This window comes from Melanerpes formicivorus, unplaced genomic scaffold, assembly GCF_026170545.1.
Source record: "Melanerpes formicivorus ecotype bairdi unplaced genomic scaffold, bMelFor1.0.p_v2 SCAF_2, whole genome shotgun sequence".
Classification (NCBI taxonomy): domain Eukaryota; kingdom Metazoa; phylum Chordata; class Aves; order Piciformes; family Picidae; genus Melanerpes; species Melanerpes formicivorus.
The window spans coordinates 27,352,928-27,373,980 of NW_027142354.1; the positions used below are offsets into that span (position 1 = coordinate 27,352,928).

The 21,053-nt window shown below is 39.5% G+C and overlaps 1 protein-coding gene across 1 annotated transcript in view; it reads left to right on the plus strand.

Annotated features, from left to right (window-relative positions):
* The window catches only part of DISC1 (DISC1 scaffold protein), a 230,231-nt gene that overhangs the window by 79,158 nt on the left and 130,020 nt on the right, over window positions 1-21,053 (plus strand). Inside the window, exons 5-6 of the mRNA XM_068147069.1 lie at window positions 2,393-2,522; window positions 5,947-6,182. Of these exons, the coding sequence (XP_068003170.1) occupies window positions 2,393-2,522; window positions 5,947-6,182 (366 nt within the window). The remainder of the gene's footprint in view (window positions 1-2,392; window positions 2,523-5,946; window positions 6,183-21,053) is intronic.

Below are 21,053 nucleotides of genomic sequence, written 5' to 3' on the forward strand. Positions count from 1 at the left end.
GTTCTGCTCTGCTGTCTGATAAATATTCTGTTAATATTCTGTTCAATTTATATTTTTTTTGTCTTGTGTACTCCTTTCTTTGAACCTGAGTTTGACTGTTGTTGTTGCCCCCCCCCCCATTTTTTCTTGTAGCCTTTCACAACAGAGTGTCTGTAGTCTTGATGCAGGAAGTGTACCCTGTATCTTCAACAGGGATGGTTAACATTTTTCTATTCTGAAACTATTTTAGATAGTACATGATGGAAAACGCGACCACTTCTTCAAGGAAAATTTGTGTGCTTCAGTTTTTATTCTCATTTTGAACTGGCAAAAATATACACTAAATATTTACCCTTGTTTTTTTTTTTCACATGGAAAATTAGAAACATAATTAGACTAGCCCCAGAAGACCAAATCATTGCAGTTTTGGTGTAATTAAGCCAGTCTCATAGTGTTGCAAGTAAAGAACTTTTTAAATTAAAAGTGCATATGGCAGCCTATTTGTTTAATACTGAACTTCATGCCTTGGTTTTGTTTTGCATGATTAAATTATGAGATGAGGTTTTTGGTGAATGCATTCAGTGTTGACACAGCATATTTGAGGCAGGTGGTAGGAACCAGGTTTGGTTATGTTGAGCTTAGGAACAATACCATGTTCATGAAATCACCAATGTGTCCTGTGTTTTCTGGGACAGACTCAGAGGTCAAACATAGGCTGCAAGCCATTAGTTCTGAGTCAGCCAGGATAGCTGAATTGAGGTATATCCCATATCATGGGTAACACATTCAGTATAAAGGAGGAAGTCTGCTGTGGAGAAGGCATCCTCCCCTTCCTTCAGCTCTTGAGGACTGTCTTGCCGTACTACTGCTGAGCTGAATATAACTTTTTATACTTTGGCTATTTCATTCAATCTGTTCTCATTTCAACCTGTGTTTTTTCTCTCTTTTTCTTGATCCCCCTTCTCTGCTAGGGAGGGGTCATCAGGTGACAGAGTAACTGCTGTAGTTTGGCCCCAGATACGGGATAAACATAGACACCAGGTTTAGTGAGATCACAGATCTTGTTTCCTTTTCTTCAGACCAGGTAGGCAGATACACATGGGATTTCCAAACAGGTTCTGAGAATAACCTGGTTATATCATGGAATATTTCCTAAATTTTGACCAGCCACTCAGAAATTTCTATTCTGTTTAACTCTAGGAAGGATGCAGCTCTTACTAAACGTGGCTTCAGAGCTGCCGGGAAGCATGATCTGCTGGAGCCACAGCAGCCTATGATGACTGTAAAGCAAATACACGGTGATGGCCTAGTGCCTCATGATGAGTGTCTTTTTTATCAATTTTGTTATTACAAAAATATAGTTACACTGTTATTATGCCCATTTTGGTTAAGTATTAATGTTATTTGGTTTAGTGCCAGGGTTTTGTTTTGCCTTTTCAGTATATTCTTCAGTCTAGAGAGAGAATAAAGCACACGTGTGTTCTGATGGCGATGCTGAAGACATGGGAAGCCCTTGTTCTGCACACTTATTAAGCAGCTGTGCTTGGAGATCATAATGGTGTAGTTAATACTTAAAGCAGACTTGCGATGCATGTTTTGTGTGTATCATGGACATATTTGCATTGCAAGACTGTCATGGGAAATTACACTTCTAAAACATTCTTTGTTTGAGACAGAGTACATTTTTAAACAAGATACTGAAATGCATCAGTACCATTTATGTGGAAATGAACACACTCGTCTCTAGAGATGAACACAGAAATGCACTTGGCCTTGCAAGCTTGCATACCCTTATGCAGGAAAAAGCAAGATGATACAGGATTGCATTGTTTGCAGGTGCATTTTGAGTAGACTTGACATTTAATGTAATGCACTTATTATCTTGGGGTCCAATCATGCAAGGAGTTACAGCTGAGGGTTATACCAACCACTGTGAGGAATCCCACTGACTGCAATTTTGAAAGAACTCACTGTGCAACAGAGAAATAGTTGGCATTGTGGAGCATACACTCCAGATGATCACTAATGTAGTCTCCAAAAGCTGACAGAAGCTGCAAAATGGCTTTGGCAAGTTTCTAAACTTCTGTCTAAGAGATTTTTCTCTGTATTGATAGAAATTACATGCCTTAGTGTTGTCTCTTTCAAGGCAGTGATGGGTAAATTTCTGAAATATGAAAAAGCTGAGGGAAGCCTGAAGCTATACAAGTTTTCCTTTTTCCTTCCACAGTGTGTTGTAAAAACAGTGTAAATGTTAGAGATAATAAAGGAAGATATGCCAAGGAAAAAAAAATCTCTTGTTCTCTTCTTCTCTTTGGTGACAGTGTTACGACTCTGAAGGTAACATGGAGATTCTGATCTATTTAATCTTTGAGCAATAATGCTAATTTTTAGCTTTTGTCCTTTTTTTTCCAAGGATTAGACTTGAAGAAACTCAGCTTTGGCATGAAATCAAACACAAACTTTTGAGATCCACTTACCAGGAGAGGATGCAGGTTTCAGCCACAAAACGAAACCAACTTTTTCAAGAAAAGATATGTTTACAGGTAACAGGACTGAAAAGTTGTCTGTAAGAACCAATGCTGTGTGGGGTGAAGCTTGTAAGCTGTCACACAGAATTGAACAAATTTATTGTAATAGTGGCTTTGCTTCTGTGCAGCAATTAGAGCCTTGGCTTTAGTCCAGTTGATCACATAAGTGATGATTGGAGATGGCAGCCACAGGAGTTGTACTAATCTCATTATGGAGGAGCAGAACTGGAAGGCTTGGTGTCTGGTGTGCATGCTTTAACTTTCCTCATTATCTTTTTAAGTGCGCTCTTTATGTTCTAATTTGCCATATTATTATTTCATTGATCTTCTGATGCTTTTATAAGAATAAAAAAGATTTTCATCTATTTCTGGTTGGAATTGACTATAAATACATGATTTACCAGCTTTTGTTTCTGAAAGATGATTTATGTGTTTCATAGGGATGAAGGAATTGTCACAGAGCAGTCAGCATTTGTCAACAATAACTTTACACTGACACAAAGTCACAATGTGGTAATTTGGCAAATGAAATGTTTTAAGATGGCTTCTGTCCAATTTTAAATCTGCATGACCTTTAAGCAAAATTTAGCTTTCTTTACCTCTCCAAGAATCTCGTTTTACTGTCTAGTACAAGTCCTGGCTCCACCTCCTTTTAAACCTTGGTGATCACACTTAATTAGACCTACAAGGATGTCACATTGTCTTTTTCCCCCCCTGTGGATCACTTTGATATTGTTTAGATTTATTTCATCAACATATAAGAGGTGAATCTTTATGCCTATGTAGTTATACTAGAGACAAATTAGACACATTGTTGTACAAGTATACTATCTATAAGCACACAATCCAAATTATAATAAATTTGAGGTTCTGGAGAAGGTTGACCTGTGATGTTTAGTGGCTCCCAGCATGCTTTAAGAATTACCTCTGACCAAAATCTCACATAATGTGAATTGTTTTCCCCCCTCAGCCCTGCTTTAATTTCCTTCTACCCTCTGTCCTGTTGGTTTTATATTTATCTTCAGGGAGTTGAGAGCCTGTGACAGTATCTGAAATTTATGTATAAATGTTTCTACTGCAATCTGTACTTCATGTAGAACACCAGCCTATAAGTGAAGCTGAAGGTTTACAACCAGTACTGATTAGTTGTCATGTTCAGATCTCAGTTTAAACTCAACTCCACAAAGTAGAACTCCAACTTATGTTTAGTGAGCTGGATACTATCAGCTGCTGCATGGTGAGACTTTTAAGTCCTTTTTATTTGTCCCTGGAAACTGACCAAGAACACATTAAAGGCTTCTTGATATTTCTGGAAAACAACGCAGGGGAATGCTGGTTTATTGGCTAAAATTTCCATTCTCCCAAGAATGCCTCTGAACTCTTCTCAAACAGAACAGCTTTCTCTCTGTGAATGCAGATTGTGTGCTTCTGGAATCTGTTTGTGTTGTAAAGACGTTTTGGTACTAAAAATGTTTGTAAACCCAAATTCTGTTCACGTCCCTTTATGTTCCTGTGTAGGTTGCTTATTGCAGTGATTGCAAATGCTACCTTTTCACAGACTATGACAGTTTGTATTAAGTAGGACCAATTGAGATTTTTGGCAGTGTTCCCAAAACAGCAACACAGAGACAGAATTACCCTTTGTGTACACTAAAAGCCTAATTTGAGACTGAAAGAAATAAAACTGATGGTTTTGGCCTGCTGACCTTTCTGTCCTTGATGATTGCCTGTGGGTTGAAACATGGGCCACTCTGTTCTAAGTCTCAAACCGAAAAAGGATGAAAGTAATTGATGGATCTAGTGCATGATACTAACATAAATTGAAATTTTTGACAGTCAATCCTTCAACATTCTACTTGTTTTAAGTGATACTCAGGAAACTTGTTGCAGTGCATCAAACCTGGAAGTGTTTCTTGACAAAATGAGTGTAGCAAACTGTGCTTCACTTAAATTTACATTGAAAACATTAAAAGAATGTTAAGGTTTCAAAAGGAAAGATTCAAAAGGCAGAGAAATGTCAAAGTTGGTTATCTGTGCATCATATATATGTTTCATGAGGCTTTAATTATATGACTGTGCTGCTTTTCTTTTTTTCCCCTGGATCCTTGCCTCTCATACATTGCTGAAGATGGAAAGCACTTGTTCAGATATTCGAAATACCATTTTATCTTCATTACTCAGTATTTGGTCCAAGAACCCTTTCACTGTATGCCACTCAAACCCTCTTTGGAATGCAGATTTATTAATTTGTCAGTGGGCTCTTTTTTTACAGCATTAATCAACATGGCATCTAAGTGATTTGAAACCACTTAATTTTATCTTTGTAAAATCTCTTTGGGTGAAGTGTTCCCATTGTGCTTGTACAGACAGAGGATGAAGTGAATTGCCATAAAAAGCTATGTGGTCGTTTCTAATGCCAATTTTGTAATGCCTAGATGTTTCCCTAAAAATGTGTTTTGTTTTGGTGGTGTTTTTTTTATTGTTAGCTGGACTGAATATGGTTAGAGCTCGGAACTATGAGCTTTGATTTCTGTTAAGAGTCTATAGAAAACACTTCAGAGACTTGAAGAAATACAGAAATAGAATCAAATTCTCCACTATGGCATTCAACTACTTTGACAGCAAGTAGTTTTTATTTTTTACTTTCTTTTTTTTGGTTTGCTTTGTTTTTTTTTTTCTTTGTGGGTGTTTTGTTTTGTTTTTACTCATATTTCAAGTTCTGGAACAAAAGAGCCAAGGGCCATATATTAAATAATTTCATTAATTCAGCAACTCAGACTCTTTCATGAAGTGCTCCTTCCATGAGTCTGTTAATTTTCAAGGAAAAATTGGAACATGATCTTGCAAGAAACATCAGTATCATAATGAACAGGATTTGAACTTCTGGCAAGAATGAGTGCAACTGAGATTGAAGCTTTTAAGTTGAGGGAGAGATTTTTTGCTTTTAATTAAAATAGTAATAATCAAAAAGACTGGCCAGACAGTCAGTGATGCACTACTTGCATATTGTGTCTGATACTGAATTGGAAGCCTAGAGGATTCATTGCAGGGATATTCTGCAGGAGGACAGATAAATGATTGATCACTTCAGCTTCCAGTCTGTAGTAAGACTCTGTTGTCATGGTGGAACCAAGATTTTTGGTTTTTTGGGGGGAGGTTTTTAACTTGGGAAATACCTATGTATTTTAAAGGTAAAAGGTGACTAGAAATTTGGTGTTGAACTTGAGATGGGGTATTCCAGACTGTGGAAGCACTAAAAGTTTCTAAATACAACAGGCATAAGAAATTTTGTGTGTCAGCAAAAGAACATCTTATTTAATGTGCTAGGTTGGACAACCTTAATTCATGCTACTTCTGAGACTTGTACTGCATTTTTCTAGGGGCAAAGGAGTTCCTTTTAATAGGGTTCATAGTAAACTCAAATTTCTGTTCTATACAGAAAGAAATTGAAGACCTCCAAGAAAGACTGGCCATGTTAGAAGCAAAGGATCAACAGCTAAAGAGAGAAATTGAAGAACAAGATAGTCTTATTCACTCACAGGATTGTGAACTGACTGCTTTACTTGGCTATGTTTCTTTGAGAGAACTACAGGAAATAAGCAAGGCTGTGGATGACACTTTAGCATCCTCCTTTCAAATTCCATTCAGTCTGGATCTTCCAGGGACAATAAAGAGGTATTTAAATTTCAATATGTTGTCAGTGATGTAAACTCCTGTGTCTCCCCCAATGTACTTTTGAATTGGCTGTCAGATGTTTTCTTCATGATTATCTGGATTCAGACACTATAAAGTTTTCTAAGAACAGAGGTTGAAGTTCTAATATTAATATACTTCCTCAGGAAGGGAGATTGTAGTTATTTGAAGGTCTTGCACTCAATACTTTTTTATGGTAGAGAGCCACCTACAGAAAGCGTATATATCATCAATTAGCCCTTAATACCTGTAATCAGTTTAAACTATTTCTTGTTAACCCCAGCTTGGTAATATAGTAATCACAAGATAAATTTCACACAGCTGGGCACCATCTAAATCAGTGCTAGAGATGTTTATTTCTTCAGTGAACTTGCAATCATAATAGAATCCAATGTGATGATTGTTAGGCTCAGACATTGGACATTGGGGTAGTGGAGGAAGAAATGCAACATGAGGACTTTTGGAACACCTACAGTTTAATGTACCTCTTATAATTCCTTTAAATAAAGCTGTTCTTGGTAACCTCTCCGTTATTTACAAAAGCAGTGGAAGCGCTCAGGGCATGCAGTGTTCTGTAGGCAGTCAATGGCATGCTGATGATGCATCTCTGAAAGTGTATCAGGACAAAATAAAATTCCTGTTTATCCTAACTAGCATTTCTTCCAGTTAAGCAATAACCATATTGCTTGTATTTTGTTAAATCCCTTCATAGTTATTTGATTTAGTTTGATCATAATACCATTCACGAGAAATTGCTGCTTATGTGTACCAATTTATAGAGATTTAAGTCAGCAGAACATTTTGCAGAGGACATATTCCTCTCTTTTGAGCTTTAACATTTTAAATTAAATTAAATTGAGCTTTAAAATGTTAAATTAGGTTGTGTGAAATAATTTAGTTTGTTTTAATAGTGTCTTACACCTGTATTTATGAGATTGCTTGAGATCTTTTATTCCTCAACCTGAGAACCTATGCTGTGATTCGAATTTTCTCTGTTTGGATTTACTTACAAAAGAATATTCGGATTTATTATTTCTCACATTGCTGATGCAACATTTGAGTTGCATTTAACTATTTAGGAGCTTATTTAAAGATGAGTTAAATTAGTATTGGTTCAGGAGGAACCTGCTCTGAGTTCTTTGCTAAGTAGCACCCTGACTACTAACACAATCACTTGAGGGAAAGTAGGCATTTGTTATTCAAAGTGGGTTCAGAGCTTTCATAAAGATTGAGAATTAATTTTCTTTCTGTCCACTTTTGAAAGATGCCTTGAATGGAACTTTCTTGGTTTGTTTGTTGATCAACTTTGTGCCACCAGGGCCAATGATCAGGTGCTTCTACTCTCTTTGCCATAGCTGGAGTTCCTCCATTGCAAGTGGGGCCAGATGAATGCTGGTTTGGGTTGCACAAGTAAACACACTTTGGCAGGCATCTGTGACAGCCTTTGGGAACAGGCTAAATCTCCTCTATCCCAAAGCCTTTTCTGAACTAATGACAATAATGTAGATGCACACCCATCTATGTCACATGCAATCTAAATTTCTTGGTTCAAAACATGGAAGCTCTGCAGCTTGACTGGATCTGAGACTACAGCCTCAGAGCAACCTCTTAACTGCCAAAGATGTTGATGTCCTGACAGGGAGTGAGCTTCTTCACTTCTTAGCTGGGACACAATGTATCCAGGACTGCAAAAGTAGAAGTATGGCAAAAAGCTGGAAAAGTTAACAGGCACAAGGAGACCTGACTGGGAGAAATGAAGTAGAGAGGATTAATGGTTATAGCACTCAGGTGAGAGGGTGTTCGTAACTGTCCATGCTGGGTTTATTTTTTGGTTGTTGTTTGGTTTTGGTGTGGGGTTTTTTTTTTCCTTCCCAACTTAAAAGCAGAGTGAGCTGGTAGGAGCATGTCACAACCTGATTGATGCAACCTTTCATAAAAGCAAGTTATGACTCACAGTCTATTTAAAAGCTTTTCTCCTCTCTGCAGGAGATGATGGCTTGCTCTGAATCAAAATCTTCTTGCAGGTGTTCCCTTTACATGATGTGGCTTCTTGTTTTGATACATCCAATTCAAAATGTGCTTAAACGTCATATATGCTGTCCCTGCTGCTCTGTTGAAAACTGTACAAACTATCTTGGGAGCACAGACTGAAATCTGCAGTCCAGCTGTGTGACTCAGCTACTTGACTTGATAATGTGGCCTCTTCCTTACCTTTCGTTCTCAAACTTCTTCCCTCAAACCTCTTGATGCTTTGGGTAGATGAACACATCCCAGAGCTGCTCTTTTGTAGTAGTCAGGAAGCATTTTTCCAGTATAAGTTCTCTGCCACTTTTTGGATTCAGGAAAAGCTGCATATGCATAAGGGCTGAGGGTAAGAAAATGCTCCTGCAATGGTTGCAGTTGTTTAACAGTGAGCGTTAGACTCACCATTAAACTGAGCAAAGTGATAGGTGTCTTCCTCTTTAAAGCCGTGCAGTCCATCATATTTCAGGTTTAGTGATCTTATGTCTGCATCCAGTCATGTTCTGCTTTGTCTTTCTCTTAAGATGAGAAAGTAGCAAGCAGCTAGTAAGACATCTGGTGTGGACATGCTTTTTTTATGTGCCTATGGACGTCTCTTGTATTGCAATATAACTAAAGACTCATTTAGGAGGTCATTTGGTCAAACTCCCACTCAAAGTAGGGTCATAATTTCCAAATGAGATCAGGTTGCTCAGGGCCCCATCTGTCTTGAGTTTTGTGTATCTCCAAGGATGGAGATTTTTGTAGCCTTGCTAGATAGACATCCTGTGTTTCACCACCCTTGCATTTCTATTATTGCAACTTGTATTGGCTTCTCCTAAATCAGTAATTCTTGTGAAAGGCAATTGTATATTAAGTTACAGGTTTAAATACTTGATGAAGCCAGTTTAGCATATTGGTTTTATATTCCAAAGTCTTAAAATGTTTAATGTGAAAGAGATTTTTCTAGAAACAAAGTCTTCTAAAGTAGAGGGCTATGTGTGTGAGAAACAAAACTATTACACATGCACATACAACAAAGATCAGTGATCATGTAGCAAGTCATTTAGTATTGATGGGCTGTAAATTACAAGCCTCTGGTTACTGGGTTGCAGGATACTATGTATTTATCCTAACTACATAGGCAGTAAAGTACTGCTATAATGTACTTTTGCAGAATTATTTATTTGGTACCTGAATTGCATTCAGCAACAGAATAACACAGGGCTGATGTGAAGCATCTCTTAAGACAATCTGTGCTATAATCAATTGTATTGAGTGGCTTGCAACTCACTATAAAATACAAATTATTATGCTTTTGTTGGTCTAAATGCTATTAAAGCAAATTTCAGGGAAATTGAGGTAACATCTTAAATGAAGAATTGCCCAGACAGAAGTGTGCCAAAGCAGGAAAGCAAGTTAATGAAACCCTGGGCTGAACATTGTGTCTAAACTTATTTTTCTTGTAAAATGTTGTTATTTTCAGGGAGATTAATAGTCCTTTTGTTTTGTCTTGTTTATCTTTGGTAAGTGGTCGGCTTTTTGAAATCAAAAGCCTTTGTCGGTAACTGCAGCACACTTGAGAAATGTTAGATATATTATCCTGGGCCCTTTCTCTCAGCTGTTGAAAGCTGAGGTTAAAACCTGGCTTGATAATATGCAAATAATCCTTGTGATTCAACAGGGATTCTCATCAAGGCTGAGACTGCAGAAAATGGTCATTTCACTCGTCCAGACAGGCCTAATTGCTCTTGGTAAACTAGAAGGTGTAATCGTTATTATAAAATGAGAAAATTACAGTGCAAAAGCTCAGTTTGCATGTGGGGTTGCATGTAAATGTGTTTACAAGGTGGGAACAGTTGGAGTTGTGTGTACCATGACATATACTGGTGTTTTAACTAAAGATGACATACTGAAATCAGAGGAAAAGAGGTCTGAGTGTTTTGGTGCAGAGTACTGTCTCCCGGAGACTGCAAAAGGTAACAAAATACCTAATTTCCATAGTCTCTACTGAAGAGGACACCATTTCATATATATATATATATATATATATATATACACACACACACACACACACATTTTTAATTAGTGTAATTTGAAACTTCTAATTATAAAATAAGACCATGTTAATTATTTGATTTATTCTCTTCAGTACCTGTTGTTTCCCTTTTGTTATGTTTCATTTCTCAATGAAAATTGGGGAAGTCTGTTATACTTCTGTTCACATTTATTTTCACTTGACAATTTTTGCTTGGTTTTACCCATATCTACAGATGTATGTGACTGTACAGTGTGTCATCCTCAAAATAAATTGCACAGTTCCATCTGGACTATTGTCTGGCCACTGAATGCTGGTTGAAAGAAAGAAATTCAATTAAATATCTTTCAAAATACTTGAATACTCCACCTCTTCCACCCTTTCCATGGAACAATTTTTAATTAGTAGGAATTTGTTCCACAGTGGGCGTGAGGGATCTTCTGAAGATAGAGCACGTCCTTTATTCTGTGTGTTAGTGATTGTAGTTCTGTCGCGGCCAGTGGTGCAAGGAACTGAACATTGAGTTTTTTGCAACCAGTTCACTCTGCTTCAGTGATGGCTGGAGCTTATCTGACAAAGATTCTTTCAAAGTGAAATACAAATGCTCAGGGGGTTGAAAACCTTATTAGTTGGAATGTACTCAAAGCATTCAGCATCTTCAGTTGAGGTCAAAGCCTGATAAAGCCACAAAAGTGTTTGTGTTTTGTTTTGTTTTTTTTTAGAGAAGTTGGTTTACTTTGGAAAAATTGGAAATAAAGACTTGTACATAGTTTCACATACTAACTTAGGAAAAGGGCCATTCAGAAGGGACTGTCATGTGCTGTCGTTAGGTGAGACTGCTTTGTACATGCTTTGTTGTTCAAAGTATATATTCCCAGTCAAATCAGCAGTTGGCAAGCTATGTGAAATTGCTGAAGAAATCTGAACACAGCCATGTTTATTCACATAATCCTTTCAACAAAAAACTTAGCTTTAAAGAGTTGTGTTTCGAAAAAGCAAAACAAATTGCACCCTATCCATTCAAAAAGGGATTTGTTAGGAAGATAATGTGCAGTCTGTCTAGGAAAGTCCTTTGTAGATGTGTAGTTTGAGGTTTTCTATGGCTATTTCTGTGAAAATGCAGTAAAGGGCAGAGTGATGAAATGGCTTTATAATATCAAAAAGTTTCTGTGGCAGTGCACAGGCCGCTAATGTTCCTGACTGTTTGCTGGGCCCATGAATGGGACAGCAGAGAAGAGGGTTGTGCAGAGTACAATACAGATACAGAGTCTAAGTTTACTTTTTGGGGATTTGGGTTGTTTGGAGGTTGTTTTTTGTTGTTGCTGTCGGCACTTTTTCTTGATGTTGGTAGGTTAATTTTACTTCTGGGTCTTTCACTTGGTGGGTGGTTTCTTGCATGCTGCATCATCATCATGTGTCTGCTCTGGGAGGATGTCAGCAATACCTTGATGCTCCCTGGGCAAAGGCTTTCTGCCCTTCTGACCAGACTTTCCTCCTCCTGCTGCTGTAAATTGCCACCACCTGATAGGCACTTGCCTTCCCAGATATGTTTATATTTCACCACCATTGGTGCAAGCATGTGTATTTGTGTGTGCCTGATCTGAGCAAGCTTCTGTGCCGTGCAGAGGGTAAAGCTTCTGTGCTCCTTTCTCTGCACTGTTCCCTGCTTTGTATGGCAGTATTTATTTTTTCCCCTTCTGTAAAATATCAATTTCCCCCTTCTCTAAAGTACGCCCTGTAAAATTTCCCTTCTGTAAAGTATCAAAAATATCAAGTATCCTCCTGCTGTAAAATATCAAAAGTCCAGGGAAAGGATAATATGCAAGGAATGCAAATAAGTGAAATATGTAAATGACAGAACTTTTCCCTCTTTGTTTCCATCTTATAAATATGCATGGTGAAATGAGTGCCTTGAGCTGTCAGATGTACAGGCAAAACAGGTGACTTGTGTAGTGGCCACCACAGCTAAGGCTGCATCACCAAATAAGAGGAATGAAAAAGTGAAAGCTTTGTCATTTGACTAGTTTTAGCTTTTCAGGTCTGCAGGAATTGAAAAATGGTGTTTGCACATGAAATAAAACAAGTGAAGTGCTGCACAGACCCAGAAACTGCTCTCACTGATGTTCACCTCTGTCCCAGACATAAACTCTGGGCTTGGAAGACTTCAAGTCTCTGACAGTTTGTGGTGGTTTAACACAAACTGCTTCCCCTCAACACGGAAGTAAGGGAAAGTAACACACACCCACAAAACCCAGCCCTGCATTGAGATAAAGAGCTTTACTGAGAAAAATGAGATAATACAATGCACAATTATCTTGCCCTATTTGCAGAAAAAGTGCAGTGAAATGCAGGAGTCAGCAACCTACCCCCATCCTGCAGCCAATCTGGCAGAAAAGAACCACATCCCAAACCTGGAAACTGAAAACAGCAACCAGAATAGGAAACCTCTCATGTTGCAATCTGAACTTCAAGCCCCATGATTCTTTACTCCAGCCAACACTTTCATTTTGAAGCTGGCATGACAGCAGCATGGTATTGAATATCAGCAGCAGATTCAACTCAACCCCTGATATTCTCCACCCCTTATTCTATACCATCTAAATCATGCCCGGCCACAATCAACATCAAACAATATACACCATACATCAGTCACTGTCCATTCTCACTCAAAGTGAGGTCGCTTTGCAGTATACAGAAGACTGTTCACTGCAGGTGCTCTGGAGCTCCACCCTGTTCCAGTAAAGTCTGGATCAATCCATGACCAGTCAAAATGGTGGGGCTGTGTTTCCACTCATGGGGCACTCGAGTCCAGTGACTCCTTTCACCTCTCCAAGTGAAAGCAAACTGTGGCTTGCATTCTGGTGCTCTGCTTCTGATACATCCAGGTGTGAGGATGCCCCTGTCACACCAGAAACACAGATGTGTTCCACCCCTCATAGTTTCATGGCATCAGATTACACTGGGCACCTGTATCTGTTAAAGCTTTATACTCTCGTGGGTTCAAATTGCCAAGCCATCTGTTCCATGCAGTCCAATAAACCCAGCTGTCCCTTTACTCCATCTGGTTAGAAGCAGGTTCCTGCTAATGCTAACTGGAATCACTTGTATCCTGTGAAGATGCTGTTGGAGTCCTTTCAGGAATATCAGCAGCAGTATTGGCTCTTTTGCTTTTTTGGGGTAATTTTCCACTGGAAACTAGGGCAGCATTCTTTGGGGAAGAATTCCCTTGTAATTCATGAACTCTTGAAGCTAGGACTGAAGTGAGTTTTCTGTCCCACTTCCTCATGTCCTCCTAATGGCCACGTAAGTAAAATCCTTAGATAGGGGAGCACCTTCTCTTCATGGCTGAAACACAGTGTACAGATGGAGAATAGATCATGTTCTTCTTGAGTAGATGGACCTCCCAGTACAGTTCCTTCACAGCTGAAACACAGGCCTGTACAGAGGAAGAGAGACTTCCTTGCATTGCCGTCGCCTGCTAGTCTTTTCCGTCTGCTGTTTGTCCTTGGCCAGCTTCCAAAACTAGAGATAGAAACCAAGAGAGCAGCCCTGTCTCTTTCTCTTGTTCTGCTCATGACCTCAATTCATCCTCATCCTTTGCAGGACAAGTTGCTTTCCTTATATGCTTCTTTGTCTGTATATTAGAAGTTGATACTGGCAAAGTTGGAAGCTGCCTGGGGACCAGTGTCCATGAAATAAAATTGAGTTTTCAATATGCAGTCAAAGTAAGAGGGGCAGCAACAAAACCATCACTCTGGACTTCCAGAGGGAAGTACCTTGAGAAACTGCTCTTAAAAACAAAGGGGTCCAGGAGGCTGGATCTACTTCAAGAAAGAAATCTTGAAGGCTCAGGAGCAGGCTGTGCCAATGTGCCAGAAAATGAACCAACAGGGTAGATGGCCAGCACGGATGGGCAATGAGCTTCTGAATTAAGGGAAATTAAGAGGGTGGTAACCCAGGAAATGTGTAAGGATATTGCTAGGTTGTGTAGGAAAAAAAAATAGAGAGGCAAAAACCCATTTAGAGCTTAGACTGGCCACTGCTGTGAAGGACAATAAAAAATGTTTTATAAATATATTAATAGCAAAAGGAGGGGCAAGGACAACCTCCACTCCTTAGTGGACATGCAGAGGAATATAGAAACAAAAGATGAGGAAAAGGCAGAGGTACTTAACACCTTCTTTGCCTCAATTTTCAATAGCAGGATAGGTTGTCTTCCAGACAACTGGCCTCCTGAACTGGCAGATGGAGTCAGGGAGCAGTATAGTCTCCCTGTAATCCAGGAGGAAGCAGTTAGAGACCTGTTCAGCCACTTGGATCCCCATGTCTATGGGACCAGATGGGATCCATCCTAGGGTGCTGAGAGAGCTGGCAGATGAGCTGGCCAAGCCTCTCTCTGTCATTTTTCAACAGTCCTGGCTCACTGGTGAGGTCCCTGATGACTGGAAGCTGGCCAACGTGATGCCCATCCACAAGAAGGGCTGGAAGGAGGAGCCAGGGGATTACAAGCCTGTCAGCCTGACCTCCGTGCCAGGCAAGATTATGGAACAGGTCATCTTGAGTGCAATAACACAGCACCTACAGGATTGTCAAGGGATCAGGCCCAGCCAGCATGGATTTAGGAGGGACAAGTCTTGCCTGACCAACCTGATCTCCTTCTATGTCCAGGTGGCCTACCTGGTGGATGTGGAGAAGGCTGTGGCCCAACACATCAGAGCGATTTCTGTGTCTCGGGAACCTCCAGGCTGAGTACAGACTTTTCCAAAGCATTTCACCAGCTTGTCAGGGTTTTGTACTTGCTCAGGGATGAAATTCCAAACCACTGCAGGGGACCACTGCCACTCAGATTTCTCAGTGGTATTTTTGGGAGAGTCCTGTATTGCTCTGGACAAAACCTGTAAGCCCTTCCCCTGAGGTGACGTACATCACCAGAAGGAATATATACAGAAAGCTAGCACATCAGCCACAGCTGACCCCAGAGAGCAAATATATCAACATAGTGAACACACCACAGAAAAAGAAAACTTACATAAAACTCTCTTAAAAAGCCTTGAGCCGTAATTGAATCTTCTTTTTATCTTGCATCTCATTATCTCAACCTTTTTTCCTCCTTCCCAAATTGACTTAGTTAAGACAGCTGCTTTTGAGCTGCATGTTGAGGTACCAAATACATAGACTGTGGTGGTTTCATACAGCCTGCTTCCCCCCAACACAGAAGTGAGGGAAACTAACACACCAAAAAAACATCAGGGTTGAGATAAAGAGCTTTACTGAGACAAATGAGATAATACAATGCACAATTAACTTTGCCTATTTGCAGAAGCAGCAGGGTAAAATGCAGAAGTAACAGCAGAAACCAGTGACCTATCCCCCACATCTCCCCATCCTTCAGTCAATCCAGTAGAAAGGAACCACGACCCAAACCCATAAACTGAAAACAGCAAGTGGAAGCCTCTCATGTTACAATCTGAACTTCAAGCCCCGCAACACCTTGCTCCAGTCAGTATTTTCATTTTGAAGCTGGCATGACAGCAACATGGTATTGACAGGGGCAGATTCAACTTACCCCATAACTCAGCTTTAGTTCTACCTCTAGACATGTTCATCCTGACTGAATTTCAGTTGGCGACAAGTCATTTTTCATGACACAAGGACAATACACAGGTCACTTCGAGTATTTATCTTACTGCCTTGACTTTGGGCCCTTTCGTGCTGCTCTGATTATTTTATTGATGCTTAATGAGGAGTTTTAAAACTGTTCCTGTGGCAGGAATCATGTGTCTGTCTGCTGCATGAGGTTAATTGAAATGCAATTATGGCATTCTTAAAATATAGCTGATAGCTATAGTTGCAGCAGTGGTGGTATGGTGCTGTTTCCCTAATTGTAGTTCTTTTCTTTAATGATCCATTGATCCATTTTATTCTGTGTGGCACAGCTTCACAAAACCTTTAGCGGTGTTCTTCCAGCAGAGGAGCAGAATCAGAAAGTACATTCCCCTGCACCTGGGGAGTATTCTGCACTGGGAATTCTCTCGATCTCTTGCCTGCAGAATGATTTGCCACATAGCCAGCATATTCTGACATAAGGGGGTTATGAGGAGAAACTCCAAATTTTGTGTGAAATGTTATAACCCAATCCAACCTTTTGATAATAGGATTGTCTCATTTTCAGCTAGTCCCACAGCTGGTTTTGTGTTTTGAGGAGGCCATAATCTTGGATTTCTCAAGGAAGTTTGCTGCAGGCTTTTGTGAGAGACTAAGGCAAGTCATAGGTGAAAGAGAGGTGCCTCTTCCCTACTGAGTCAGATCACAAAGGGACTCAGCATTCTTTCTGTAGAGAGATCGGTGTTTTCCTCTCTGTTTTGTCTAACTAGAATTAATGTCCAGGATTGAAGGGTAGACTCCTTGGCCAAGTGGTTTTGTTTTCTTTTTCTTGCTTGTGGGAGCAACTCTATTAAAAACTGTGTACTGAAAGCCTGGTGTGCAATGGAAGGTCTGTACTTTAGTACATGAAGTGAATTTGTTTCCTGCAAAATTGCAGACAAAAGTCATTGGACAAGAGCTGCCAGAGTTTGAAACTGTGGCAGAGATCTTCTTGATTGAGTTGCCTGGGTCTGAGCAGAATCCTTTGTTCTGTGGTTCAGCAATTCACAGTGACTCCAATCCCACTGAGGTTGGTGGTGTTGCCTGTTGTAAGGAGGAAAAAGGGCTTCTGCAAAGTCTGCTCCCACACTGGCCTTCTGTGGGAAAGAGGGATTGATAACACAGCAGGAAAAGGAGAGAACAAGTCTTCTAACTTGGAGGACAGTGTCACTGCTAGTGACCTGAAGTATACTGGACCAATCTTAGAGACAGGGCTTTTTGTCCTTCCAAGAAGGATTATAGAAAGAAAAACTCCCAGCAGAAAGATGAATACCACCAGCTTGAGTATCCATGTGTGCAGTGTAATGAAAAATCTGGTTTTCCTTGCTTTGCATCTGTTTCCCTCTGCTTGCCTGAACCATATCCAGTGGGATGTAGCAGCCTATAAAGTCCAAGCTACATATGTGCTGATTCCTCTGGGTATGCATACGATGAGATCTATTTCTCTCTAGGGAAAACTGACCAGCTGTCCCAGTCAATGTGTGATACTGAATTCTTTTGTACATAATAAAGAGAAACAGTGAACAACAATACCTAGGGACAGGCCCTTTCAATCAGCAAAATACAATGGATGTTATTCTTAGGAGAATAATTGCAGCTGCTGTAGGCAAGCTCTAGTTCTGTTGCACTCCAGACAGATGTAGCAGAAGAATGGGAATCTCTTGACATGTCAGAAAATCTGGGGAAAGAGGACGGGATGACCTTCTGCTGCAGATCACTGTCTTGATTGTGCTTTTCTTTTCAGTTTCATGCTCCAGTTTCAGGTAGCAGCTGGAGTAACAACGGCCACCACTACTTTGTGGCAGCAGGTGACAGAAGAGTGATAGGAAATACAGCAGCATGTGAATGGTTGATTGAAACGTGTGGCCAGCTTGGGTAACTGAACAGTGTATTATAGGACCAGAAGATTTCTTAATACATGGCACCGAAAATTCGTCTTGGAATCATCATTGAAGATGTCAGCAGCATCTTCAAGTGACTGTAAACTGGTTGTTCCTGCTGGAAGTGATTTTTATCTAGGCAAAAAACCAGCTACCATACTATTCAGACTGAGATGCTACCTCAGTCCTCCTATTGAGTGCATTTAAAAAAAAATATGTTTATAAATATGTAGAGGGTGAGTGCCAAGAGGATGGAGTCAGGCTCTGCTTGGTGATGCCCAATGACAGCACAAGGGGCAATGGGTGGAAATTGAGGCATAGGAGATTCTATGGAAACATGAGGAAAAAGTTTTTCACTGTGAGGGTGACAGAACACTGGAAGAAGCTGCCCAGGGGGGTTGGGGAGTCTCTTTCTCTGGGGATATTCAAACCTGGCCTGTATGTGTTCCTGTGTGATACAGGTGTAGGTGATCCTGCTCTGGCAAGGGGGGGTTGAACTAGATGATCTCTCAAGGTCTCTTCCAGCCCCTAACATTCTGTTACTCTCTGATTGTACTGGGATAACTCTTGGAGAGTCGACAGACAAGTGCATTCACCCATCAACCCATGAGTCAATGGGAAACCTTGTTGGTAAGCTGGAGTTTTATGAAGAGAGTGGGAAAGTGTGCTTCTAGTTCTGCCTCTTGGTAAGTTCTGAATAGAGAAGCACATGTTTTAAAGCAGTCCTTGACATTAAGCTGCAATGAAGAAATACCACAGTACAAATGATAGCTCAGATAAGAGCAAATTACTTGAGCAAAATCAACTCTCTGATGACTCAGAGGTAGATACATAGTTATGGATTCTCAGTGATACTCCTTGGTGAACTCTATAGATTGAAATGCACAGAAGGTGCAATGCTCCCATACCTTAAAGTGTATCTCTTGATAATTTTTCTCTCAGATCAGATCAATTTTTGAGGTTGGAAGCTTCACAAGGTGATACTTTGCATTTTACTTTTATTTCAGGTGTCTGGTCCTTGCAACTACCACACATTTTATTTTCAGTATGACGTAAACACAACTGGTTTCCCCTATTTAGTGTCAACGTCCATGCCTCAAGAGCACTGACAAGTTTAGACGGAGAAATTGGATTTTTACCACATCAGTTCAGCAGAAATGTTGTGGTTTTATCATTGTTTAACCAGCTCTGCCATCTCATAGAAGTTTTCTGTAGGCTGTGTTACAGAATCATAGAAGCATACACTTGTTTTGGTTGGAAGAGACCTCTGAGATTGTCAATCGAATTATCTAAGAAACGGTTGGAGTTTGTTTGGAAAACTCTTAACTTCCTGTTTAAAGGATGGTTTTGCTTCCCAGGGTGGGGATATGTTACTATGAAGTTAAAGTCCTGTGGCTTGATTAAAAAAGATGGAAAGGAACTCAGATGTTTGACTAACCAAAAATGCTTTCCTAGTATGGTAATACCAAGATATGTAACCCAGCCAGACTTAGGAATGGATAACATAGGATGAAAATCTTGTTACTCTGTGTCTTCCTTGATTAGTTAGAACCAAACTTTGCAATGGAGCACTGAAACCTTAATGCGTTTAATATAATACAGGTCTGAATGTTCTTAATTGAGCAGAAGTGTAGGACTGGCAACACCCTTGTAGATCTTGTCCTGATTAAAAACTGTAGGTGGTGTCTGTAATAATGAATCTGTTGATTTTACTCAAGGAAATTTTGTGTACATGTGTATTTTGGTTTTGCTTTTAGTCCTAGTTGTGCATGTCTAGCTTAAAGCTGCCTCTTGTTAAGCGTAGTTTTGTTCAAAAGCTCTTTTCTCCAATTTGTCTTCAAAGCTTCCTGAGATATGAACATAAAGGGAACTGTAAAAGTCCAAGGAAGTTATTGATTGAGGAATTTAATTTTGCATCATGGACTTCTACTTTAAAGGCCCAGTGTAGACCCCAGACTTTAGATTTATGCTGGATTTTTGCCTTGATGTATACTGTAGGAGATGTTTACATCAAATGTTCCCCTAGAAACATGTCTGATTTCCTTTCCAAAGGACTGGACAAAGGCTTTTTTGGAAGGTCAGCTTTTTTTTTTCTTTTTTTTTTTTTTTTTCCCCTGTTAAAAGCAAGATTAACAAATGTAGAGCTTAGTTTATATGTTTTCATCTTCTGAGTACAGCTTTTGTGACTTCAGAATCAAAAAAAGAATCATGTTAGAAGACTTAAAGTTGGAAAAGTCACACTCTCTGCAGGCTGTGACCATTAGAATAAGTTTTCATTTCCAGGCAATCTGATTACTTTGGGACAAATTCAGACTTTCTGTAAACTTTACACTTGCTGATAGTCAAGAAAATAACCTTGAATCATTTTATCTAGGAGGGGATACACATTCATATGAATTGGGGGCTTAGCCCAGCATATTGTCTCATACTTCTAGACTGTTGCTCTTGAATTAGGAATTCATTATGGACAATTTTAAGTTGTGCTTTAAGAAAGTGCTTATTCCTTAAGAACTGTATTGTGGTGTGGTGATAGGGAGTGAAACCACAAGCTCTAGAACAATCTTTTAGATGACAGTAAGGAAGAATATTTGCTGTTAATGGACACCATTATGTCTACAGGCAGAGACCAGAGGTTGTTGCTTAGTGTCTATATGAAAACAGGACTTTTTTTTTTTGGTCATGGTATATATATTTTGTCCTTAATACAGGAACTGTTTTTCTTTAAACAATATGGATGTTTATGTATATTGAACGTAAAAACCAGTGTAACTTTTCTTTTGCCCATTTTCATTCTTTGAATTTTTTTCCTAGGAAACCAAGCAGCAATGCACAATAGCCTGGTATGCAAAGGGAAGTGTACTAGCAAAATGGAAGGAAAGACATTCAGAAACATGCCTTCCTTTATTAGAAAGCCATTCTTCCCACTATTGTGCTAGTCAGCCTTCCTCTGAACAAAGCCACTTCCATAGTATGGGTAATTCCTACATATAAATTGCAACTTCTCACAATATTCTTTTAATGACTTTTTAAAACATAATCTGTTATATCACAACAATTACAGTTCTCTGCGGTCACATGGGAAGCCTGTGATAGTGACAAATGTGTGAACCACAGTACTTGATACCCAGTCTTCCTTCTCTTCCCTATTGCATTGAATTTGCCTTCTTTGTTTTGCCAATACACCATTCCTGGTGGTGATCATCACTGTTGCAGCACATTCTGACTGTGATTACAATTCAACATACTCAGTGTCTGTTTTTTCAAGGTCACTAAAATAAGATATTTAAAAGG